Raw genomic sequence first — 25941 nt, 5'->3', positions numbered from 1 at the left:
CAAGTCCGAGTAATGATTAATAATCCAACACACCACTTAGTAAGAGTTAAATCAACGCACATTTATTATATACAGCAATCAATACTTATAAATTAATTCTACTTCTAAACTACTTCCTACAACTAACAGGCCAATACTTAACTTTGGAAATGGCCCACCAGGTCAGGGAAACAAATGGCCTTTCGTATGGGCTCTGAGCCTGTGGGATTCAAAGCTGGTACAGGTCGATAAGTCAGGAGTGTCTATCTGGTAGTGATCATTGGAGTAAGACTTACGATTCTAGCGGCTGTTGTAGAAAGTCAGCAGAAGGGTCTTGAAGGGTGCGGAGAGGAGAAGAAGGCAAGCGGGCAAGAGATCGATTTGACCTTGGACTCTATTCTTATAGTCCCCAGGGGCTTCCCGCCTTTCGGGGCGGGCCTTGTACCTGGTTCCAAGTGATTGGACTTGGTCCCAATCACTTGGTTCGATATTTCCAATGCTGGAGCGATTCCTTGATCGAGGGGTGGTCGTTTACCTCTCTTTGTGTCAGCTCCTGCTGGCGCCGAAAAGTCTGGGTCGGCTTTGTGTTACTAATTTGTAGCATATTGTTCCCGGGATTGCTACTTTATATGCAGATGGCTGGTGTGTTGTTATGTTGATGGCTGCAGGTATCGATTTGGTCTGGCTTCCCCAGAGGCGAATACACTGTTTTACCTGCAGCTGTCTGTTTGAGTCCTGTTGACTGATTTTCCCATCAGCCTCTTCCGTTCGCCATTTTAAATCGGGGTTTGGCCATTCTAATCGGGAGTTAGCCATTTTAAGCGGCTACAGCTTTTTCCCGCGCTGAAGACTGGAGGGGGCCGGGGCGGGGAAGAGAGGGTTGTTTCCCGCGCTTGGAACGGAAGGGGGAGGGGGAGAGCCTATGGTCGGGGACGGGAGAGGAGGGTGTGCCACACAATGGGAGTAGTCGAAGGAGAGGCGGGAGTGGCCGGGGTCAGCTGACTGCGGAAGTGCAATGGGGGGAGTAAATCAGCTAGGACGGTCCTAGCCGGTGGGGGGGTGGGGTGGAATCGAGTTGATGCTGCTATAGTTGAGGAGGAGCTGGAGCGAGTGGGGGGGGTCGAGACGGGGGTATGCCGCTGTGGGGAACGGGCCGGGTGCGGGCACGTGGCTGGCCGAGGAGGAATCATGGCTAGTCGGCGGGGGAGGGGGGCGGGTAGCCCCCTGATCCGGCTGATAACCTGGAATGTAAGGGGACTGAATGAGCCGGTTAAGCGGGCCTGCGTGATCGCGCACCTGCAGGGGCTCACGGCGGATGTGGTCATGCTTCAGGAAACACACCTGAAGGTGGCAGACCAGGTAAGATTGAGGAAAGGGTGGGTAGGTCAGGTGTTTCACTCGGGGCTGGATGCCAAAAATCGAGGGGTGGCGATCTTGGTGGGAAAGAAGGTGTCGGCTGAGGCATCGAGCATTGTGGCAGATAATGGCGGCAGGTACATAATGGTAAGTGGTAAGTTGCAGGGAGAGAGGGTGGAACTATTCAATGTGTATGCTCCGAACTGGGACAATGCGGGTTTTATGCGGCGTATGTTGGGTCGGATCCCAGACTTGGAAGTGGGGGGCCTGATAATGGGGGGAGACTTTAACATGATGCTGGATCCGGCACTGGATCGCACCAGGTCTAGGACGGGTAGGAAGCCGGCGGCGGCTAGAGTGCTGAGGGGATTTATGGGCCAGATGGGAGGGGTGGACCCTTGGAGATTTGCAAGGGCTAGGGAATTTTCATTCTTCTCACATGTCCATAAGGCTTATTCCCGAATCTACTTTTTCATCTTGGGTAGGGCGCTGATAGCGAGAGTAGAGGATACTGAGTATTCGGCAATAGCCATTTCGAACCACGCCCCGCATTGGGTGGACTTGGAGATGGGGGAAGAGAGGGACCAGCGCCCGCTGTGGCGCTTGGAGGTGGGGCTGTTGGCGGACGAGGAGGTGAGCGAGCGGGTCCGAGGAAGTATAGAGGTACCTGGAGACCAACGACAACGGGGAGGTCCGAGTGGGGATGGTATGGGAGGCACTGAAGGCGGTGGTGAGGGGAGAGCTGATCTCCATTAGGGCCCACAAGGAGCGGGGGGAGAGGGAGAGGCTGGTGGGGGAGATGGTGAGGGTAGACAGGAGGTATGCGGAGGAGCCCGAGGAAGGATTGTTGAGGAAGAGGCGTAGCCTCCAGGCCGAATTCGACCTGGTGACCATCAGGAAGGCGGAGGTGCAGTGGAGGAAGGCCCAGGGGCGATTTACGAGTATGGGGAAAAGGCAAGCCGGATGCTGGCGCATCAGCTTTGGAAGCGGGACGCAGCTCGGGAGATCGGGGGAGTTAAGGACAGGGGAGGGAGTGTGGTACGGAGTGGAGTTGGCATCAATGGGGTCTTCAGGGACTTCTACGAGGAACTGTACTGATCCGAGCCCCCACGGGCGAAGGGAGGGATGGGCTGCTTCCTGGACCAATTGAGGTTTCCAAAGGTGGCAGAGGGACTGGTGGCGGGTTTGGGGGCTGGAGTAGCTGATCAAAGGGATAGGAAGCATGCAGGTGGGGAAGGCACCGGGGCCGCACATTTTCCCGGTCGAATTCTATAAAAAAAAATATATGGACCTGTTGGGCCCGCTGTTAGTTAGGACCTTCAATGAGGCAAGGGAGGGGGGGGGGCTTTGCCCCCGACGATGTCCCGGGCACTGATCTCCTTGATCCTGAAGAGGGACAAGGATCCCCTGCAGTGTGGGTCTTACAGACCGATTTCCTTGCTAAATGTAGATGCCAAGGTGCTGGTGAAGGTCTTAGCCACGAGGATTGAGGATTGTGTGCCACAGATCATCCATGAGGACCAGACGGGGTTTGTGAAGGGGAGGCAGTTGAACGCGAATGTGCGGAGGCTTTTGAACGTTATCATGATGCCAGCGAGGGAGGGGGAGGCGGAGATAGTGGTGACGATGGACGCTGAGAAAGCCTTCGATAGGGTAGAGTGGGGGGACCTGTGGGAGGTGCTGAAGAGGTTTGGGGAGGGGTTTGTCAGGTGGGTTAGGCTGTTGTATGAGGTCCCGATGGCGAGTGTGGCCACAAACAGGAGGAGGTCCGAGTACTTTCGGCTGCACCGAGGGATGAGATACGGGTGTCCCTTATCCCCCCTGCTCTTCGCACTGGCGATTGAACCCCTGGCTATGGCACTGAGGGAGTCAAGGAACTGGAGGGGTTTGGTGCGTGGTGGGGAGGACCATAAGGTGTCACTTTATGCGGACGACCTGCTGCTGTATGTGGCGGACCCGGTGGGAGGAATGTCGGAGGTAATGAGGATTCTTAGGGAATTCGGGGACTTTTCGGGGTACAAGCTCAACATGGGAAAGAGCGAGCTGTTTGTAGTTCATCCAGGAGAGGGGGATTGGCGAGCTCCCACTAAAAAAGGCGGAGAGGAGCTTCAGGTATCTGGGAGTCCAGGTGGCCAGGAGCTGGGGGGCCCTGCATAGGCTTAATTTTACAAGGCTGGTGGAGCAAATGGAGGAGGAGTTCAAGAGGTGGGACGCGTTGCCGCTGTCCTTGGCGGGTAGGGTGCAGTCAATCAAAATGACGGTGCTCCCAAGGTTTTTGTTCCTGTTCCAGTGCCTCCCCGTGTTTATCCCGAAGGCTTTTTTCAGGCGGGTTAACAGGAGTATAATGGGGTTTGTGTGGGCGCGAGGGACTCAGAGTGTGAGAAGGGTGTTCCTGGAGCGGAGTAGAGATAGGGGGGGGGACTGGCGCTGCCCAACCTCTGTGGATACTACTGGGCCGCCAATGCGATGATGGTGCGCAAGTGGGTGATGGAGGGGGAGGGGGCTGCATGGAAGAGGCTGGAGACGGCGTCTTATGTGGGTACGAGTCTGGGGGCGCTGGCAACGGCGCCGCTGCCGCTCCCTCCAAGGAGGTATACCACGAGCCCGGTGGTGGTGGCTGCCCTCACAATTTGGGGGCAGTGGAGGCGCCACAGGGGGTGATGTGGGGGCCTCGGCGGGGACCCCATTACGGGGGAACCACCGGTTCGCCCCAGGAAGAACAGGTGGAGGGTTTGCGGGGTGGCACAGGGCAGGGAATAGAAAGTTTGTGGATGGGAAGTTTGCGAGCCTGGGTGAGCTGGAGGAGAAGTACGGGCTCCCCCCGGGGAACACCTTCAGGTACTTACAGGTAAGGGCGTTTGCCAGACGGCAGGTGGTGGAATTCCCGCGGCTACGGCCACACAGTACAGGACAGGGTGCTCTCGGGGGGGGGGGGGGGGAGGGGAGGGGAGTGGGGAAGATCTCGGAAACTTACCAGGTGATGCAGGAGGAGAGTAGGCCTCGGTGGTGGAGGTAAAAGGTAAGTGGGAGGAGGAGTTGGGAGAGGAAATTGAGGAAGGGACGTGGGCAGATGCCCTGGGGAGGGTGAACTCTTCCTCATCGTGCGCGAGGCTGAGCCTCATACAGTTTAAGGTGCTGCACAGGGCACACATGACCGGGACAAGGATGAGTCGGTTTTTTGGGGGTGAGGACAGGTGTGTTAGGTGTTCAGGGAACTCAGCAAATCACACCCATATGTTCTGGGCATGCCCAGCGCTGGAGGAATTTTGGAAGGGCGTAGCAAGGACGGTGTCGAGGGTGGTGGGATCCAGGGTCAAGCCGGGCTGGGGGCTCGCAATATTTGGGGTGGCAGAGGAGCCGGGAGTGCAGGAGGCGAAAGAGGCCAGAATTCTGGCCTTTGCGTCCCTGGTAGCCCGGCGAAGGATTCTTCTTCAGTGGAAGGATGCGAGGCCCCCAAGCGTGGAATCCTGGTTCAATGATATGGCGGGGTTTATATATGGGGGTGAAATTCGCCTTGAGTGGGTCGGTACAAGGGTTCTGTAGGCGGTGGCAACCGTTCTTAGACTTTCTGGCAGAGCGGTAGGCATTGCTCAATGGCAGCAGCAACTCGGGGGGGGGGGGGGTCACTTTATATTTTGTTTTTGTTATTTACACTGGAGGGTCTGAGGGGGTGTATATATTTGTTGAATTAAGTTGGGGTGTTAATGTTAATTTATTATTTATGTACAGGGGGCGAGGGGGTATGGAGGGTTGTTTTTCTGGACTGTGTTTTGTACTTAATCCTGTTGGGTTCCTTTTTCATTTTGTTATTGATATTTTATGAAAACCTTTAATAAAAATTTTTTTTTTTTTTTTAAAGCGAGTTCATCCATGGGGAATCAATCTGTTGTCTGTTGGTGCAGGAAAGATTAGTTGGAGTATGACTGCACCCCGACCAACAGTATGGTTTAAGATGTACCTATCTGTTGGGTGTGTATATTAGAAACTGCAGGCTCCTGCCTGCATCACCTTAGTGTGTAGACACTGAGGAAATGCATGTCATGATGATGGCTTTTGGATCTATGAACAGTCTAAGTTTATTAAACACTGCAATTTACTTTTCTAGCTGTTGAACAAGCTATTGAGCTGATCACTGGAGGCCAGCCTGAAACAATTATTGAAGGAAATGGACCTATAGAAAATGATGCTGTGATGAAAAAGCCCCTGAAAAGGGCAGCAAATGAGGATTCTGATGAAGAAGAGGAGAAAGGAGCTGTGGCACCTCCTGTGCATGACATTTACAGAGCACGGCAACAGAAACGAGTCCGATAAACGAGTCGATCACAGACTGTTTTGGTGTTTTGAAGGAACTGAATGTCATTCTTAAAATGTCGAGACAGAGCTACATCTTCTTCACTTGCCTGTGGAAATAAGACTGTGCTTTCACTGTTGTGCCTCATTCGAATAAGTTTCGCTCATTTGTATGGGTAAAAAGATGGATAATACCTTGTTTCCTCTCCGCAAAATGTCATTTTTTTTCAACAGGCTCTTGTTTGAGCAGAATAAAAATAAGTTTTGGTCTTGGCCAGGCATAGTGAACGTGCGTGTGCACATACTGTTAACATTTCAACTGCGATCCATGCAAGTCTGCTATTCAGATGCAACTTGTGAATCTTTGTGATTTTGTTTTATTCGTCGGTTTCATTTTTTAAAAAGTGGATGGTGCAAACGAGGGAAAGTATTTTAATATCCCACAGCTAAAATGCCACAGTCCTGTTGTGTCATGTGGTTTCCTGCCAAGTCTCATTTTACCATTATTTATGGCAATGTTTCCTTTTGTAATTTGACAACCTGAACACAATCTTTGTAATAAAGTGATAAAATACATTAAAGCTAAGATCTTTATTTGTATGTGTGTTTACACCATCTTCCTTTCTATCTGTGATGAGTAGCTGCAGTGTGCACTTTCCAGCCGTCAACACCACAGAACGCTGTACCTTGTGAGTCGGAATCTGTGCCAAGAGAAAGCTGAACGTGCACAGGCCTTGCGCGCGCACACACACACACAAACTGTGTACCTAATCCGACAAGTTTGAATTTAGTCAAGTAGGGCTGTTTTTTTCTAACTTTTATGAATGGTCATTTGTTTTTTAATTGATCCAGTAGTATAGGGAGAGATAACTGAGTTCAATTTATCCATCCACACAGGCTCTATCCTGTAGGGATCAATGAATAACAAGTAGAAACAGAGCAGCTGGTTCTTTTCCTTTTCTGGCCCAAGGACTTTGGGGAATGATTGCCACACGGTTCTCCAGCTGATGTAATATTTAATACCATTTTGTCCAATTTGCTTAAAAAAACAATACTGACACCAGGTGAACCTTTTTATTACATCAGGATACATAGGTTTGCCTTAAATACTACACATTATCACTGTTTGTCATAGTGCAAACTTCTGGAAACAAGCAGCTGAAAGAAATATGCACCATCCTCCAAATAGTTCTACAAAATAGGTTTCCAGTGTAAACACTGGCAAAGTGGCACTTGTAGTTTCCAGAGCCACCTTCGGCAACAACACACACAAGCGTAATGCTAAACGAGTGCAATATAATACTGCAACATAGCCAGACGTAAGGAAAGCACTGAGGAGTTTATGGCCATTGTGTGATGCAAAAATTGCTTTCACTTCACATGCTGGCAGTCCTTAATTTAACACATTCATTGTGCATGAAAGCAAAGTTCATACATTTTCTTCTCACTCTAATCTTTTCTACTGTAGCCGTAATATTTTGGCCACTTATTGAAATGTTTAAATATTAGGAAAAGGTTGGGCTGTTCTGCAAGTATCTGATTTTCTTTTTAAGACAGAGTATATAAATTGCACTATAACAAAAGAAAAACACAGTAAAATCTCCACAGACTGTAGGAACAAACCAAGCTGGAGAAATCTGCTGCTACTTCCAAGTCAAGCTGCTGTTTGATTTTTCTCATCCCACTGCTCCCTGGTCCAACTCCATTTAACCTAACTGCCCATCTCTTGCTCCCTCACATCTCCACTCCCACCGCACCACACCCCTTCCCCATCAACCCTCACCTTGCATCCTTCCCACTGCTCCCCAATCCTCCTTCCCCATGCCACCTCTTGCTGTTCTTTCCTCATCAACTACCATCGTATAGGTCAGTCATATCTATTTCTAGGATTTTATTCTGTGCAATATATTTAATAGCACAATGCAAAGTGATATATTCAATGCATTTCAATAAACTTCTGAGGCATGATAAGTGCAGTTTGAAGTGATTTTTCTACCATTACCCAAGGAAAATATTGTGGGATTTCCACAAATTAGTCTTGGCTTAACAAGAAATCTGCAACTTCAGAGTAATCTGTGACATTTTGACCTGAAAACAGGATTGATATCTTTATACCCCTTTGGCAGATTCTTCAGTTGGGCACCTGTAACATTCTGACTTGCAGTCTCTTAGAGTTGTAGTCCCTAGACAATAGGCCTAGTTTCTCACATCCAGGATATTAACTGCAGTCTCTTACTGCAGGATTCGTGTGGCTACAGCTTCAGGTTCATTTACAAAAAACACACCATGAATTACTGTGAGAAGGAGGAGCTCCACTTCCCATATTTTCAATAGCAGCATTTCTCAAATGGCATTTGTGCCCAAAGGCTGTACTTGGGGCATGGATGAGAATTGTCTGCCTCCACACCCCCCACCAATATGTAATCACTGACCAGAGAGGAGCCGTGGTGGGTCTCTTTAAAGGCAAGTAAAAGGGATAACTACACCAGTCATCACCAGTCCTTCATGTCATTAGTTGGCACTAGGCAATCAGTGCCAGGTATTGTTCTGTATTTTAGTTACCTGGCTACCGGGAGTTTTACCAGTTTTGCTGGTGGTGTGGAAACCTGCTGTCAAACAAACAATTGGTGTCAACAGAATCCCCGCCAGGCAGCACTCTGCATTGATGAGCAACACCACACATTAGGCCTTAAACAATAAGTATTTATGTGGTGCATTTAACATAATGGGGGAAGACGATGATGTAGTACTAATGTCGTTGGACTAGCAATCCAGAGGCCCAGGCTCATGCTCTGGGGAACATGGGTTCAAATTTCACCACAGCAGCCAGTGGAATTTAAATCTCAGTAATGGTGACCATTAAACTATTATCGATTGTTTTAAAAACCCATCTGGTTTACTAACGTGCTGGCCTGGTCTATATATGGCACCAGACCCACAGCAATATGGTTGATTCTTATCTGTCCCCAGAAATAGCCTAGCAAGACACACAATTCAAGGACTATTAGGGACGAGCAACAAATTTTGGCCTTGTCAGCAACGCCCACATCCCATGAAGAGTAGAAAAATAGTAAAACATCCCAAGGTGCTTCACAGGAGCATTATCAAATACAATATGCCACCTAAGGAGATTTTAGGGCATATGATCAAAATTAAATTTTAAGGACTATCTTAAAGGAGGAAAAAGGTAGGAAAGGATCAGGTTTAGAGAAGGAATTCCAGAGCTTAGGCCCTCAGCAGCTGAAGATAGCCACTAATGAGAATTGGAGGGATGTTGATTATCTTGAGGTTGTCATGGGGGAAGTTACAGAGATGGGCATTGGGGGAAGCCATGGGATCTGAAAACAAAGATGAGATTTTAACTGGAAGTTAGCGAGCATAGGGGTGGCGGATGAAATGGAATTTATGCAGATTAGGGTAGGGGCAGTAGAGTATGAGATGAGCTTAGGTTTATGGTGGGTGGAAGCTTGAAGGCCTGCCAGGAGTGCGTTGAAATAGTCAAGTCTAGAAGTACCAAATGCCTATGGTGGTTTCAGAAGCGCATGTGGGTTACTGCAGTTTATAATGTGGGTTTTAGGTTTTAAAATCAGTCCTAGTGATTGTGGTCCTAAAAGGTTTTGAATTGCATCAAATTATCCTTTGAGAACCAAACTGTGTAGTTATACTTATCCGAAACCATACAAAACAAAACTGCACTTTGTATTTGATATCTGGTTGTTCAAGTGGCTCTATTGATTGGGTTTTTATTTGTGGGAAAGCTAATTTCACAGAGTCCAAAATTAGTAAAACTACAATGCAGGTTGGAATATCTTCCTGACTTCAGGAAAAGCAGGTGTCTTAACATTGAATCTATTTTACAGACACATGAAGGGTTAAATGCACATTGCACGACCCGTCCCCCCCTCCCCGCGCATCATCCTTATCAATTTCCCACTCCCCAACCAGCTTGGCTCTTTCTAACGTGTGTGGATGGAGATATAAATAAAAGGATATTGTTGCTTAAATGTGCAATGCTTCTATCGCGAAGATAGTTGCTCCTCCTCACTTGGCCCAGGTAGCTGCGAGCCATTCTTTTTGAGCTCTTTAGTCAAGATTGTGTCATAATAAGGACTGAAGACCAGCTTGTTGTAGTTTACAAGGTGAAGAAATTTGATGGTTATTTCTTCCAACTCGCTTCTCACAGGACCAAGCCCTCCAGGGACTGCAACTGATTTTGGATTGCATGACACAAGGTGCATCTTCAGGAAAGTCTGGATGCGTACATCTGCCAAAGAAATACCCAATTGAAAACAGCATACTTACAATAATGGTGATAATGGTGACTGATACTAGATTTAATGGTGAAAATCTCTTGGAAAAACAATAGAAATCCAAATGGAGCAATCAGATTACTATGCTGCCAATAACAAGGTGTTTATTAAATTGATCTGCATCTATATGACGACCAGGAAAGATACAAACATTTTAGCTGTAAATATATTGTTACGCTACTGCTGATGGTGGATATGGCAACTTTGGAATTACACATACCCTCTGATTAAAACAATTTTATATATAAAGTGTTTACTATTCATTAAATATGATGGAACAAAACTTAAAATTACCTCTTAAATAGTTTGAGAATTGTTTTTTAAAAAATGAAGTGCTTCCCCCAATTTGACAGTCGACAATCACACAAGTTAACAGTACCAGTGAGAATGTGCAATTGGCTACATGAATTAGCTGAGATGATTCACATAAAATGTATTTATGTAGGAGCTAGAAAAGTAAGGTTGAAGAGAAAAGGATTTGTTGATTGGGTGAGAGGAAATGAATAGGGTAAGATCCTCGCGGAAAGCGTAAACATCAGTGTAGACCTGTTTGGCTGAATGCATTGACTCCAAAGCACAGAAACAGACCAACATACTGAGGTAGTACAGCCTGGAAGATCTCAATGTTTCACTCATCAGCCTATGCTGAATTAGCTACCTCTGCCATGGTAGTGAGGTTTAACTTGACTCCGTAGACTAGAGAGAGAGAAAACCAGCTAGCATTTGGATTGCTTCAAGTATGCAACCAATTTCCTCCCATGAGTTATCAATCCCCTTACCAATAGAAATCATTTTTCCCCATTTATTCTAAGAATCCCTGATGTTGAACACCTCTACTAAATGTCCCGTTAACCTTATTCACTCTTAAGGAGAACAATCTCAGCTTTGCTAGTCTGTCCACATAATTCAATTCCCTCATCCCTGCTACCATTACAGCAAATCTTTTCTGTAGCCTCACCGACGCCTTGACATAATTTCTTTTTTTTTAAGATTTAGAGTACTGTGGTAATACCAGGTATTGCAGTACCTGAGAGAGGAATGACCATTGGCTAGAACGCGGGGTCTACCATTGGGTAATGTACATAGCCCCGCCCTGAGAGGCGGGGTATAAGAGCCGGTGCCGTCCCAGCAGCCTTCACTTCTGTAACATCGCTGCTGGGTACAGTTCTATGTGATTAAAGCTGAATCGATATGACTCCTCGTGGTCTCAAGAGTATTGATTGTGGGCTTCCGGTTGCGGCCTCAGGGTCATTGGGTGGTGGTGGTGAGGAGCGCCTCCCTTCTCCATCCCAGCCTCCGATGCCGGCAGTCCCCATCTCCACCCCGGAGCTAATTCCGGAACTGTTCCCGGGTCTATCCGGTGGCCCGGCATCGCAAGAGGAGGGGGGATCTGAGCCGCCCACTCCCTCTGTCAACAATTCTGGGGGTGGGATCGAGGCAGACCTGGGGCTGGTTGGTGGGACCGTGCCGTCCACCACTCTCAATGTGGCGGAGGACTTGGTCCCAGACGGTGGGACCGTGCCGTCCACCACTCTCAATGTGGCGGAGGACTTGGTCCCAGACGGTGGGATCGTGCCGTCCACCACTCTCAATGTGGAGGAGGACTTGGTTCCCGACGGTGGGAGGCACGGGGGATGATTTTGAGTCCATCAGCAGCGAGATGGTGGACTCCCTCGTGCGGACACCGAATCGCCCCATATCCCCCGAGGGGAACTCCGGGATTTTCTGCGTGCAAACCGCAGTCGCCGAAACAGAGTGCAGCTAGCCCTCGACCGGTGATCGGACTTGGCACTGCTCATCCGGTCTTCCCGCGCGTACGTTAAAGAGGCAGGAGAGGGACTTCCGGGTGCGGCTATGCAGAGCTAGGTCGCATATTCGGTAGCTCCCGCTTGGAACGGACTTTTGGGCTCGTTACAGGGCCCCCACGGCATTTGTTTGACATTTCCCGGTATGGGAAGAAGGCTGCAACATTCCCCCTGACAGTGTCCCCCAGGAATGGTAAGTCTCTTGGTTCCCAGACCCGGCAGAAACAGTAAAAGATTTGGCTGCAACTGCAGGATAAACAGAGCCTCGTCCAGCATGCAGGTGGGGGAAGGGCAAGCTTAAAGCTGCAAGCTGACCTGAGGGCCTGTATCAAAGGTGAATTCTAGCAGCAGAGGGAACAACTGTGAAAAGATCTCACCAAGGCCACTGAAGAAGCGGGGACGAGGCTTCCGGTGGCGGCCATGGAGGAGAAGGTCGCGCATTCGGCAGCTCCCATCTGGAACGGACTCTCAGACCTTTTTCAGGAGTTTCCACAGACATTTTGGGGCAGATTGGTGAAGCGAACACTGCCAAAAGGATTCCCTCTCGAGACTTCCGGTTGCGGCTATGCAGAGCTAAGTCGCACATTCGGCGGCTCCCGCAAAAACGGACATTTGGGCTCTTTTCAGGCCCCCCAAGGGCACTTTTTCGACATTTCCCGGTGTGGGAAGGAGTTAATAATAGCTCCCCGTCAGTATATGGCTTTAACTAGGAGCGGGGCGACAAAAAAAGGTGGCGGTGGACCAGAAGAAGGGAGGGAAGAAGGACAAATTGGCGGCGGGCAGAGACCAGGCAGCGTGGAGGCAGTGGGCGGAGGAGCAACAGGAGGGTATCCAGCGCTGCCTCAGAGAGATTAAAACGGACCAGCTAGAGCCGATGAAGGCTTCTATTGATAAGCTGCTGGCGACACAGACGGCCCAGGAGGTGGCGATCCGAGAGGCACGACAAAAGATCTCTGACCATGAGGACGAGATCTTAGGTCTGGCGGTGAAGGTGGAGGCGCACGAGGCGCTCCACAAGAAATGGCAGGAGCGGTTCGAGGAGATGGAGAATCGGTCGAGGCGGAAGAATCTGCGGATTCTGGGCCTCCCGGAGGGGCAGGAGGGGCCGGACGTGGGGGCCTTTGTGGTCACCATGTTGAACTCGCTGATGGGAGCGGAGTCCTTCCAGGGGCCCCTGGAGCTGGAAGGGGCCCATAGAGTGTTGGCGAGGATGCCCAAGGCTAATGAGCCTCCGCGGGCGGTACTGGTGCGGTTCCATCGGTTCGTCGATCGGGAGTGTGTGCTCAGGTGGGCCAAGAAGGAGAGGAGCAGCAGGTGGGAGCACGCGGAGGTTCGGATATATCAGGACTGGAGTGCGGAGGTGGGGAAGAGGAGGGCCGGGTACAATCGAGCGATGGCGGCGCTGCACAGGAACAGGGTGAAGTTTGGCATGTTGCAGCCGGCGCGACTGTGGGTTACCTACAAGGACCAGCACCATTATTTTGAGTCTCTGGAGGAGGCGTGGGCCTTTGTTCAGGCCGAGAAGTTGGACACAGACTGAGGGTCGGGATGGGCGATTGGGGACTGCGATGGATATGTTATGCCTATTTTTGGTTCGGGGGTGGGGGCGTTTGCAATGTTTCAGGTTTCTTTTTCTCTGTGTTTTTCTCTTTCGGGTTGGGGAGGGTGGATGGGGCGGGTTGGGCACTGTTTTGGTTGGTGGCGGGGCCTGGTAGGTGGAGAGCGCGGGCTTTTTTCCCGCGCCGAATACTGGGGGGGGGGGGGAGGGAGGATTGTTTCCCGCGCTTAGAACGGAGGGGGGAGAGGGAGATCCTGTGGATGGGGAGCGGGAGAGGAGGGTGTGCCACACAATGGGAGGAGTCGAAGGGGAGGCGGGAGTGGCCGGGGTCAGCAGGAGTCAGCTGACTTGCGGAAGTGCAATGGGGGGAGTAAACTAGCTAGGATGGGTCCTAGCCGGGGGGGGGGGGGGGGGGGGGGGGAATCGAGTTGCTGCTGCTAAGGTCAAGGAGGAGCTGGAGCGAGTGGGGGGGGGGGTTTCGAGATGGGGGTATGCCGCTGTGGGGAACAGGCCGGGTGTGGGGTGCGGGCGCGTGGCAGCCCGAGGAGGGCTCATGGCTACTCGGCGGGGAGGGGGGCGGGTAGCCCCCTGATCCGGCTGATAACCTGGAATGTAAGGGGACTGAATGGGCCAGTTAAGCGGGCCTGCGTGTTCGCGCACCTGAAAGGGCTCAAGGCGGATGTGGTTATGCTCCAGGAGACACACCTGAAGGTGGCAGGCCATGTAAGACTGAGGAAAGGGTGGGTAGGTCAGGTGTTTTACTCGGGAGTGGATGCCAAAAATCGAGGGGTGGCGATCTTGGTGGGAAAGAAGGTGTCATTCGAGACGTCGAGCATTGTGGCAGACAATGGCGGTTGGTACATAATGGTAAGTGGTAAGTTGCAGGGAGAGAGGGTGGTACTGGTCAATGTGTATGCTAATAACTGGGACGATGCGGGTTTTATGCAGCGTATGTTGGGTCGGATCCCAGACTTGGAAGTGGGGGGCCTGATAATGGGGGGAGACTTTAACACGGTGTTGGATCCGGCACTGGATCGCTCCAGGTCTAGGACGGGTAGGAAGCCGGCGGCGGCTAGAGTGTTGAGGGGATTTATGGACCAAACGGGAGGGGTGGACCCTTGGAGATTTGCAAGGCCGGGGGCTAGGGAATTTTCATTCTTCTCACATGTCCATAAGGCTTATTCTCGAATCGACATTTTAATTTTGAGTATACTGAGTATTCGGCAATAGCCATTTCGGGCCACGCCCCGCATTGGGTGGACTTGGAGATGGGGGAGGAGAGGGACCAGCGCCCGCTGTGGCGCTTGGAGGTGGGGCTGTTGGCGGATGAGGAGGTGAGCGAGCGGGTCCGAGGAAGTATAGAGAGGGACAACGGGGAGGTGCGAGTGTGGATGGTACGGGAGGCACTGAAGGCGGTGGTGAGTGGAGCGCTGATCTCCATCAGGGCCCACAAGGAGCGGAGGGAGAGGGAGAGGCTGGTGGGGGAGATGGTGAGGGTAGACAGGAGGTATGCGGAAGAGCCTGAGGAAGGATTGTTGAGGAAGAGGCGCAGCCTCCAGGCCGCATTCGACCTGGTGACCACCAGGAAGGCGGAGGTTCAGTGGAGGAAGGCTCAGGGGGCGGTCTACAAGTATGGGGAAAAGGCAAGCCGGATGCTGGCGCATAAGCTTCGGAAGCGGGACGCAGCTAGGGAGATCGGGGGAGTTAAGGACAGGGGAGGGAGTGTGGTACGGGGTGGGGTTGGCATCAATGGGGTCTTCAGGGACTTCTACGAGGAACTGTACCGATCCGAGCCCCCACGGGAGGAGGGAGGGATGGGCCGTTTCCTGGACCAATTGAAGTTTCCAAAGGTGGAAGAGGGACTGGTGGCGGGACTGAGGGCTCCGATTGGGCTGGAGGAGCTGATCAAAGGGATAGGAAGCATGCAGGCGGGGAAGGCACCGGGGCCGGACGGTTTCCCGGTCGAATCCTATAAAAAAATATACGGACCTATTGGGCCTGCTGTTAGTTAGGACCTTCAATGAGGCAAGGGAGGTAAGGGCGTTTGCCAGACGGCAGGTGGTGGAATTCCCGCGGCTACGGCCACACACAGTACAGGACAGGGTGCTCTCGGGGGGGTGGGTGGGAGTGGGGAAGATCTCGGAAATTTAGCAGGTACACATAACCGGGACAATGATGAGTCGGTTTTTTGGGGATGAGGACAGGTGTGTTAGGGAACCCAGCAAATCACACCCATATGTTCTGGGCATGCCCAGCGCTGGAGGAATTTTGGAAGGGCGTAGCGAGGACGGTGTCGAGGGTGGTTGGATCCAGGGTCAAGCCGGGTTAGGGGCTCGCAATATTTGGGGTGGCAGAGGAGCCGGGAGTGCAGGAGGCGAAAGAGGCCGGAATTCTGGCCTTTGCGTCCCTGGTAGCCCGGCGAAGGATTCTTCTTCAGTGGAAGGATGCGAGGCCCCCAAGCATGGAATCCTGGATCAACGATATGGCGGGGTTTATTAAGTTGGAAAGGGTGAAATTCGCCTTGAGTGGGTCGGTACAAGGGTTCTTTAGGCGGTGGCAACCGTTCTTAGACTTTCTGGCAGAGCGGTAGGCATTGGTCAATGGCAGCAGCAACTCGGCGGGGGGGGGGGGGTCACTTTATATTTTGTTTTTGTTATTTACACTGGAGGGTCTGAGGGGGTGTATATATACTTGTTGTATTAAGTCGGGGTGGTAATGTTAATTTATTATTTATGTACAGGGGGGGGGAGAGGGGGGTATGGAGGGTTGTTTTTCTGGACTGTGTTTTGTACTTGACCCTGTTGGGTTCCTTTTTCATTTTGTTATTGATATTTTATGAAAACCTTTAATAAGAATTATTTTTTTTAAATTAAAAAAATTGATTAAGGAAAAATTGGTGCGGTAGAAATCGGAAATTGCACTATTGGATTATGTGTCAAATTTTAGGGACCGATTGAATAGAGCAGGTGAATTGGCTCTATTTGACAAAATAGAGAAAACAGACAAAATTTGAAAGTTGCACAAAATGTGATGAAACGGGTAACGGACAAGAAATCCAAAGTTCGTAGTTTTGCCAGTGGGGATAAAGTTTTAGTGTTGTTACCAGTGGTAGGGGAGCCTTTAAAAGCTAGGTTTTGTGCACCGTATCAGATTGAAAGGAAATTAAGTGAGGTGAATTATGTGGTATAAAGACCAGATAGAAGGAAGACTCACCGAGTGTGTCATGTGAATATGCTTAAAAGGTACTTTGAAAGGGAAGGAGAGAAAAAGGAGGTTTTAATGATTCTAACTCAAAGTGATGAACCAAATCCAGATGACTGTGAATTTGACATACCTCAAATTAAATTGGAAAATGAGGATGTTCTTAAAAATTGGGATGAATTGTTAAGTTACCTTCCAGAGGAAAAACGAACTGACCTGAAAGAGTTATTGATATCACATGGGCAAGTTTGTAGAGATAAATTGGGAAGTACTAAAATGGCTATACATGATGTAGATGTGGGAAATGCCGTTCCTATCAAACAACATCCATATAGACTTAATCCTTTAAAATTGGCACAGGTTAACAAAGAGATTGAAAGTATGCTTAAAAATGGCATAATTGAAGTGGGTTGCAGCCAATGGAGCTCACCCATAGTGATGGTACCTAAACCAGATGGTACCCTACCATTGTGTGTGGACTATCAAAAGGTGAATGCAGTTGCAAGAACGGACTCTTATCCTGTCCCACCATTGAAGGATTGCATTGAGAAAGTGAGACAATCTGCTTTTATTTCCAACTTCCAGACATGGAAAGAACATTTAAAACATCGTATGGAGTTCTTCGATCGACTTCAGGAGGCGGGTTTGGTGATGAACCTAGCCGAAAGTGAATTTGGAGAAGCCCAAATCACTTTCCTTGCGGAGTTTCCGTTATCCTCAAGACGAATGGAAATAATGCGATTTCTTAGCATGAATGAATTTGATCAAACCTTTGTGCAAAAGTTTTGTGGCGTGATTACTCCACTGATGGATTTGCTAAAGAAACCTAAAAAAATTCAAAGGACAGCGGACTTTCAACAGGCATTTGACTGCCTAAAAGCTGTGATCACCAATGCTCCTGTATTGGAGAATTGCAAGGGACTCTGTGGTCAGATTGAACTAAATTATCTGATTCTGAAGAGAAATGCCGAGGAGTAGAGGAATGGATGGATCGTGCAGAGACTTTGTTCAAAGAAACTGTCAATCGAGAAGGATTTCGGTTGGAGGAAGAAGAACAAAGAAAAAGGGACTATATTATTATACCTGTTTGCATGTGTTGTTTTTTTTTTTAAAAAAAGTATATTTACTGTGTACATTTCTTAGTGGATGGTGCAAAAGTGAAAAATGAAACCATCTTGAAGTTGATGGGGGTTTTTTTCTTGCGGGGAGGTGTCATGCGAGAGTGCCTTTAAGAACTGGATGTTTAAGCAATGTATCTTTAAGAAAACAGTCATGTCATAGAGTGGGTGGAGCTCAGCTCAGTTCAGCCATTTTGCAGGTTTTTAGTTTCAGTTTAAAAGCAGTGTTTGTGTGTCTGTGTGTTTCCAGAGAGCTGCAAGTTTTGCAGTTTGGCTTTGCAGTTAGTTTAAAATGTGCCTGGCTGGTTTTGCTGAGGGCAGTTTAAAAGTGTCTGGCTGTTTTGCTGTGATCTGATTAAAAGAAGAAAGCCAGTTTGAGACAGCAGCTTGGGTGTGTCTGTGTGTGTCCAGAGAGTTTGCAGGACGAAAGCAAGGTGCTGGAGCTGAAGTCACCCAAGCTAATAAATCTCTGCCATTCTACAGAAAATATATATATCCTTTAACCTGATGTGATATTGTTTAAAGGTGTGAATTCTCTTGGAAGTTTGAAGGAACATTTTAAGGAAGTATTTACTGTTGCAATATTTTCTGAGTTATCTTTGAAGTAAGGGGTGTTAAGAGATCCAATGTTTATTTAAGATGTTAAGTTGAGTTCATGGAATAAACAGTGTTTTGTGTTTAAAAACCCACGTGTCCATAATTGTAATCCCACACCTAGGGAAAAGCCGCGTGCTCGGAAAAGCAACAAGTACATCAAAGGGTGAGGTTGGTTGAACTCCATGATACATTTTGGGGTTTTTGAAAAGCCTCGCCCGTAACACTGTAATGAAGTCAGGAGCTGAGTGACCCAAACTGAGCATCTGTGAGCAGGTTACTGCTGAGTAAGTGCTGCTTGATAGCACTGTTGCTGACTCCTTCCATCACTTTGCTGCTGATGGAGTGTAAGCTGATAGGGTGGTAATTGGTTTGGTTGGATTTGTCCTGTTTCTTGTGTACAGGACGCACCTGGGCAATTTTCCACATTGCTGGGTAGATGATAGTGTTGTATCTGTATCCTTGGCTAGGGATGCGGCCAGTTCTGGAGCACGAATCTTCAGTACTGTTGCCGGGATATTATCAGGGCCCATAGCCTTTGCAGTATCCAGTGATTTCAGCAGTGTCTTCATATCATGTGGAGTGAATCGTATTGGCTGAAGACTGATATCTGTGATGGTGGAGACCTCTGGAGGAGACCGAGATCAATCATCCACTCGGCACTTCTGGCTGAAACCTGTTGCAAATGCCTGAGCCTTGTTTTATGCACATATGTGCTGGGCTCCACCATTATTGAGGATGGGGATATTGTGGAGCCTCCTGCTCCAGTGAGTTGTTTAATTGTCCACCACCATTCATGGCTGGATGTGGCAGGACTACAGAGCTTAGATTTGATGTGTTCGTTGTGAAATCGCTTAGCTCTGTCTATTACATGCTGCTTATACTTTTTTGCGCACAAGTAGTTCTGTGTTGTAGCTTTACCAGGTTGACACCTAATTTTTCGGTATGCCTGATATTGCTCCTGGCATGTTCTCCTGCACTCTTCATTGGACCAGGGTTGATCCCCTGGCTTGGTTGTAATGGTAGAGTGGGGGGATATGCCTGGCCATGAGGTTGCAGATTGTGGCTGAATACAATTCTGCTGCTGCTGAGGCGCACAGCGCTTCATGGATGTACAGTCTTGAGTTGCTAGATCTGTTTGAACTCTATCCCATTTAGCATGGTGGTAGTGCCTCACAACACGATGGAGGGTATCCTCAATGTGAAGATGGAACTTTATTTCCACAAGGACTATGCGGTGGTCACTTCTACCAATACTATCATCGACAGATTCATTTGTAGCAGGCAGATTGGTGAGGAGGAGGTCAGTATGTTTTTCCCTCTTGTTGGTTCTCTCACCACCTGCTGCAGTCCCAGTCTGGCAGCTATGTCCTTTAGGACTCGGCCAGCTCAGTCTGTGGTGGGACTACCGAGCCACTCATGATGATGGACATTGAAGTCCCCCACCCAGAGCATATTCAGCACCCTGAAGGGAAAGAAGTTAGAGAGAGAGTTGAGAGATATTTTGATGGATAAAAGGAAGATAATCGTCGAAAGGAAGACAGCACCAGAGTCCATCGTATATATATCAGAGGATCCTGAGGTGAACCAAGCCCCATAGGTTCCATTTCAGGGAACTAAGTGTTGGTGTGTGACAAAAAGGAGGCAGAGTTAATTTAGGCCATTCCAGGTCAATGAAGTATATGTGGTAGGAAAATTTAACTTGATGTAATAGTCTGTAATTAAGATTGAAATTACCACCTATCTAAATAAAAGGAAAATCGTTTGAAGGAGCCAGCACAGATTTTAAACAGGGTCAATAGTCTGAATCCTTGCTCACATTTAATCAAAGATGGTGAAATAAGATTCTATAGGAATCTTTGATCTCCAGATTAAATTGTTGTATGGAGTACATAAAAGGGTGGAGTAGGCGGATTGAATTTGATGGGCCAAATTGTCTTTTTCCCATTCCATCTTTTTGTGCTCCTAGTAATAATTTAATTAGAGAAATAAAGATGTAAACATTTAATATGAAAAAAAAAACCTGCCTGGTGCTTTGAACTTTTAAACAGGACAAGACTGAACTCCTACCAACATTGTTGTACTTTTGCAGAAGATGAGACAAAAACCATGAAGCATTAATACTTTCCCATTTCTGATGGCACTTTCATTCTTATTACGAACTAATCAAAAAAAAGTGTAATTTACTTCATGGCTCTGTATAGCAACATTCCCATGGGCACATGACACACCTAACTCATTTGATCCCGACTGCTCAGAGAGTAAGTTAGCCAACAGGTTTAACAAGGTCAGTTTACACCCATTGCTAAACATCAGCCAGTTCAGAGAGCAAAATGTAAAATCATTACTACTGTATATTTTAAGCATTGTGATGAATGTAAGAAATTGTTGTGTTTTATATTTCTTGCACTAATGTTATTAAAAAACTTGGGTTTAAGATGCATACAGCCAGTATGTCTGCTAAAGCTATGAGAAAGGGGTCGTAAAAGTGAGGTAATCCTTGATTTTAAAAGGATGTGTTCTGCTGATAGACTTGTGAAGCATTTATTTATTAACAGATAGGTGGCTACTGGAAAAGAAAATTTCACTTGCAGGTCTATGGGATGTAGATAATTTATGAGAGATATTGAGCAGGATTCTCCGATCCCTGACACCGATTTTGTAATCGCCGATCAGACGGAGAATCCCTTCTGACACCGCAAATGGGGGCAGCGCCAGTTTGACGCAGGTTGTGCATACTCCGCCCCCTCTGGGCTGAGTACTCTCTGGGACGTGTGGTCTCAGCGGTCGGAAATCCTGTGTAGCGGCTGCGGACTGTGTCCAGCGCCACCATAAACGGGCATGAGCCATGCTGCTGGGCGGAGGCGCTTCCACAAGGGCTGGGGGAACTAGCTAGGGGGGCACTATCTGGCAGGGCGGGTCTGCGCACGACCGGCACCATGTTTTACGGTGCGACCGCTGCAGGTCATCGCCTGCGGCCACAGACCCGGCCATTCTCCAGCCATTTATATTGTGGGAGCCGGGAGTTTTACACGGCGTGGCTGCCAGCCCCTCACCGGCCGCAGGATCGGTGAGGGGGCGGCACCGGCTTTTTGTCATAAAATGCCACAGATCCTCCGCATTTAGTCTCAGAAACGCAGACTCCAACCCATTGTATTTGGTCCTGGCTAACCAGTCATTGGAAATCTTGTGGGGGGGCGGGGGGAGAGAGAAATGACAGAAGAATAATTTATGCTTTGGATACAGATGATGTAATTAAAGCCAAGAGCAGGTCTGTCTGTAGTTTCAGCTTGCCATAGGATTTTATTCTGCCAAGGAATATCTTTCAGTTTGCTTCTGAAGGATTCTCTCCAAGGGCTCTGCACAGAGAAATGCAAGTAAACCTGATTGTAACTTTATTTATAATTGGTATTTGAACTATATTGGTTTGTGGGCAGCATGGTAGTGCAGTGATTAGCACTGCTGTCTCACGGCGCCGAGGTTTCAGGTTCGATACCTGCCCTGGGTCACTGTCCATGTGGAGTTTGCACATTCTCCCAGTGATTTGCATAGGTTTCGCCCCCACAACCCAACGATGTGCAGGGTAGGTGGATTGGCCACACTAAATTGTCCCTTAATTGGAAAAAATTAATTGGGTACTTTAAATTTATTTTAAAAGAACTATATTGGTTTGCTTAATTGGAATATATAGCAGTAGGTGTAAGAAGTAAGTTAAAGTTTTTTCCTTTTACTTAAGAACCATTGTAACTGTTATCTGCAAATCTATTTCTTTGTTGCTCATGTGGATAATTCTGTGTTTAAATTAAGGTTGTTTTAACATAAAATATACCTAGGGCGGTGCGGTGGCGCAGTGGTTAGCAGTGCTGTCTCACGGCGCCAAGGGTCCAGATTCGCTCCCGGCCCCGGGTCACTGTGGAGTTTGCACCTTCTCCCCATGTCTGCGTGGGTCTCATCCCCACAATTCAAAGATGTGCAGAGTAGGTGGATAGGCGATGTTAAATTGCCCATTAATTGGAGAAAAAAAATTGGGCACTTTAAATTTATTTTAAAAACATAAAATCTCCCTATTGGTCAGTGTTATCACTCCTATGGTGCAGTCACCTGTCCTCACAGTTTTACAAATTGAAAACAGTTGGGTATCGTCTTACCTATCAGTTTGCGAACAGAGTTATCCGATCTAGATATTGCCTGGATTTGGCCTTTTAACACTGTCTCTTTCTCAGGAATTAACAGCGAGAAACCATGTTGCGATAAGCAGTTATTTACTTCCACACAGATCTGCTCGCTCATACTGACCATAGCCTCAGCAAGGTTAAAGGAGCTGTAAATGCAATAAAGATTTGTAGTAAAGCATTAATATCAATTTACCACTGAATTGTTTTGATCTTTCTTACATTAGAAATAACTTACAAAATACAATGCATTTAATTTATTCAGAGAAGATAAACATTTTCAATACTAGTTACAGTTTCTGGTAGGTCAGTTGAAGTATTTTATATTCTTAATATTGCCATATTTAATTCTAACTGATAACACAAGAGGGAGAAGAGAGAGGGCTTGGGGAGAGGAAGGGAGCGGGACAGAGAGGGAGCATGGCAGAGAGAGAGAGCAGGGCAGACAGGAATAGGGAGGAAGAGAGGAAAGGGGAGGGGGAAGAATAAAATAGGGAAGGGGGAAACGGGGAGAGAGGAAAGGGGAGGGAACAGAGAAAAAGAGGGGAAGAGAGAAAAAGGAGGGGAAGTGAGGAAAGGGAACAGGAAGAGAGAAAAAGGGAGGGGGGAGAGAAAAAGGGAGAGGGGAGAGAAGAGAGAAAGGGAGGGGAGAGAAGAGAGAAAGGGAGGGGAAGAGAAGAAAAGGGAGGGGGAAGAGTGAAAAAGAGAACGGTAAGAGGGAAAGGGGAAGTGGATGAGTGGAAACGGGAAAGGGAAGAGAGAAAAGGGGAGAGGAACAGAGAAAAAGAGAGGGAAAGGAACGAAAGGGAGAGGGGAAAAAAGAAAAAGAGTGGAAGAGAGAAAAAGGGAGGGGAAGAGAGGAAAGGGGGAGAGGAAGAGGAAAGGGAACAGGAAGAGATAAAAAGGGAGAGGGAAGAGAGGAATGGGGAAGAGAAGGGGAAGGGAAGAGAGGAAAGGGGAGGAGAAGGGAGGAAAGGGGAGGGGAAGAGAGGAAAGGGGAAGAAAGGAAAGGGGAAGAGTGAAAGATATGGAAAATATATTTTCTGGGCAACACGGTGGCGAAGGTCCCAGGTTCGATTCTGGCTCTGGGTCACTGTCCGTGTGGAGTTTGCACATTTTCCCCGTGTTTGTGTGGGTTTCACCCTCACAACCCAAAGATGTGCAGGTAGGTGGATTGGCGACAATAAATTGCCCTTAATTGGAAAAAATAAATGGGTACTCTAAATTTATAAACTAAAAAATATATATATATTTTCCTTACTAAACTTTATGGCAAAAGTTATAGGTTATGAAATAGGATAGAATGTTAGCAAAACTTCAATTGGAATTTTGTGCGCAGTCTTGTGCTCCAAATTACAGGGAAAATATTGAGGCAGCAGCGAAGGATTCAAACCAGATTCATTAAGGTTCAGCTGAGTATGAAGAAATAAAAGATACTTCTGAGAAATCGAACATGCTGTCTTACACACATCAGAACAGATGTAAGTTGTGCCCCCTAGTTCTAGTCTTTCCCACAAGGGGAAAGATCTTTCAGCAGCCATTCAATCAAGTGTCCTCAGGATCTTATATGTTGCAATAACATCACCTCTCAATCTTCTAAACTACAACAGATGCAGGTCCAATTTAGCTAACATTTCCTCTTAATACATCCCAGGTATCAGTCGAGTTAACCATCTTTGAAATGCCTCTAACGCATTAATATCCTGTTTTAAATAAGGAGACCAAACTGTACACAGAATTCTAGTTGTAGTCTCACCAATGTACTGTACAACTGTACCAAAACATCTCTATTTTTATATTCCAATTCGCTTTCAATAAAAGATAAAATAAAAGCACGGGAGGCAGCTCGGTGGCGCAGTGGGTCGCACTGCCTCCTCACGGCGCCAAGGTCCCAGGTTCGATCCTGGCTCTGGGTCACTGTCCGTTTGGAGTTTGCACATTCTCCCTATGTTTGCGTGGGTTTCGCCCCCACAACCCAGAGATGTGCAGGATAGGTGGATTGACCATGCTAAATTGCCCCTTAATTGGAAACAAATTGGGTACTCTAAATTAAAAAAAACTTTTTTTAAAAATAAAAGCATGGGGGGGGACGACAATAGATCCCTGGTGCATTCACCATGGTAACACTTCGACCAATCAGAGCTGACTTGCGAACCAATCAGCACGCATTTTTTCATGCAGTATAAATTGTTGTTTCTTTTGAAATTTGACATTCTTGTATCTGTCCTGATCAGTGCAAGATGAATGCCTAAATCTTCCAGGCCCGTCACTGCGGTAATCGTCACAGGTGAGATGCTGAATATGACCTCAGGCAAGAATTTCCACTCCTGGTTGGACTGGATAATCCCACCTGAAAAGTGCTTTAAATGTCTCTTTCTTTCTGTACTAAAATTACTGTATAGATAACAGATAGATGTAAAAAGAGGCAGTTTGGTTAGAACAGAGATCTACAGAGTGATAATAAAAGAAAAATACTGCAGATGCTGGAAATCTGGAATAAAAATAGCAAATGCTGGAAAAACACAGCAGGTCTGGCAGCATCTGTGGCGAGAGAAAGAGAGTTAACCTTTTGAGTTGAGATGACTATTCTTCCTCTCAAGAAGAGGTGTCCAGCATTTTATTTTTATTTCATATCTACAAAGTGGTTTGATGGAGATATAGAAAATTATAATGGGTTGGGACAGTATAGACAGAAAAAGGGCAGCACGGTAGCATTGTGGATAGCACAATTGCTCCACAGCTCCAGGGTCCCAGGTTTGATTCCCGGCTTGGGTCACTGTCTGTGCGGAGTCTGCACATTCTCCCCGTGTGTGCGTGGGTTTCCTCCGGGTGCTCCGGTTTCCTCCCACAGTCCAAAGATGTGCGGGTTAGGTGGATTGGCCATGCTAAATTGTCCATAGTGTCCAAAATTGCCCTTAGTGTTGGGTGGGGTTACTGGGTTATGGGGATAGGGTGGAGGTGTGGACCTTGGGTGGGGTGCTCTTTCTAAGAGCCAGTGCAGACTCGATGGGCCGAATGGCCTCCTTCTGCACTGTAAATTCTATGATAATTCTATGAAACAGACTGTTTTCAGTGTTTGAGGGATCTAGAACAAGGGAAAATGTAAGTAGTTACTGATGAAAAATAAAGAGCAAGAAAATAACTTTCGTTGCACAGAGAATCGCGAGGTTGTAGAACGCATTGTCATATATAGTTTTAGAATTAGTGACTGAAGTAGAGTCTATCTAACCAATGTTTAATAAGTGGTTAGATAGGTTGGTAAAGGAAAGTGAAATAAAGAATTAAGGGAACTAAAAGGGTAGCGTGGATTAGGACAACTGTTTGTGTGCAGGATAAACATCGAATCTGACTAGCTAGGCTGAACAGCTTGTGTCAGTCGCATAATTTCAGTCGATTTCTACCAATGCCACGTGCTATTCAGAATAGGAATGACAGGATAGACAGGATGAATGCATGGCTTAAGAGATGGTGCAGGAGGGACGGATTCAGATTTTTGGGACATTGGAACTGGTTCTGGGGTAGGTGGGACCATTACAAATTGGACGGTCTACACCTGGG

The 25941-nt window shown here is 47.8% G+C and overlaps 2 protein-coding genes across 8 annotated transcripts in view; one reads left to right on the top strand and one right to left on the bottom strand.

The window, feature by feature from the left end:
* The window catches only part of cstf3 (cleavage stimulation factor, 3' pre-RNA, subunit 3), a 253102-nt gene extending 246877 nt beyond the window's left edge, over positions 1-6225 (top strand). The window contains exon 30 of the mRNA XM_072466274.1: positions 5441-6225. Within this exon, the coding sequence (XP_072322375.1) occupies positions 5441-5646 (206 nt within the window). The 3' untranslated portion in view covers positions 5647-6225. The remainder of the gene's footprint in view (positions 1-5440) is intronic.
* A 460-nt stretch (positions 6226-6685) lies between these two features.
* tcp11l1 (t-complex 11, testis-specific-like 1) overlaps positions 6686-25941 on the bottom strand; it is a 101517-nt gene continuing 82261 nt past the window's right edge. For all 7 annotated transcript variants that reach the window (XM_072466285.1, XM_072466284.1, XM_072466287.1 and 4 more), the window contains 2 exons: positions 22360-22532; positions 6686-9889 (listed from right to left, as the gene is read on the bottom strand). In XM_072466285.1, coding sequence (XP_072322386.1) covers positions 9642-9889; positions 22360-22532 — 421 coding nt within the window. In that variant the 3' untranslated portion in view covers positions 6686-9641. The remainder of the gene's footprint in view (positions 9890-22359; positions 22533-25941) is intronic.

Source organism: Scyliorhinus torazame, chromosome 10, assembly GCF_047496885.1.
Source record: "Scyliorhinus torazame isolate Kashiwa2021f chromosome 10, sScyTor2.1, whole genome shotgun sequence".
NCBI classification, from domain to species: Eukaryota; Metazoa; Chordata; class Chondrichthyes; order Carcharhiniformes; family Scyliorhinidae; genus Scyliorhinus; species Scyliorhinus torazame.
Note: the sequence above shows the minus strand (reverse complement) of the source record. Positions and strands in the feature narration are given on the sequence as shown.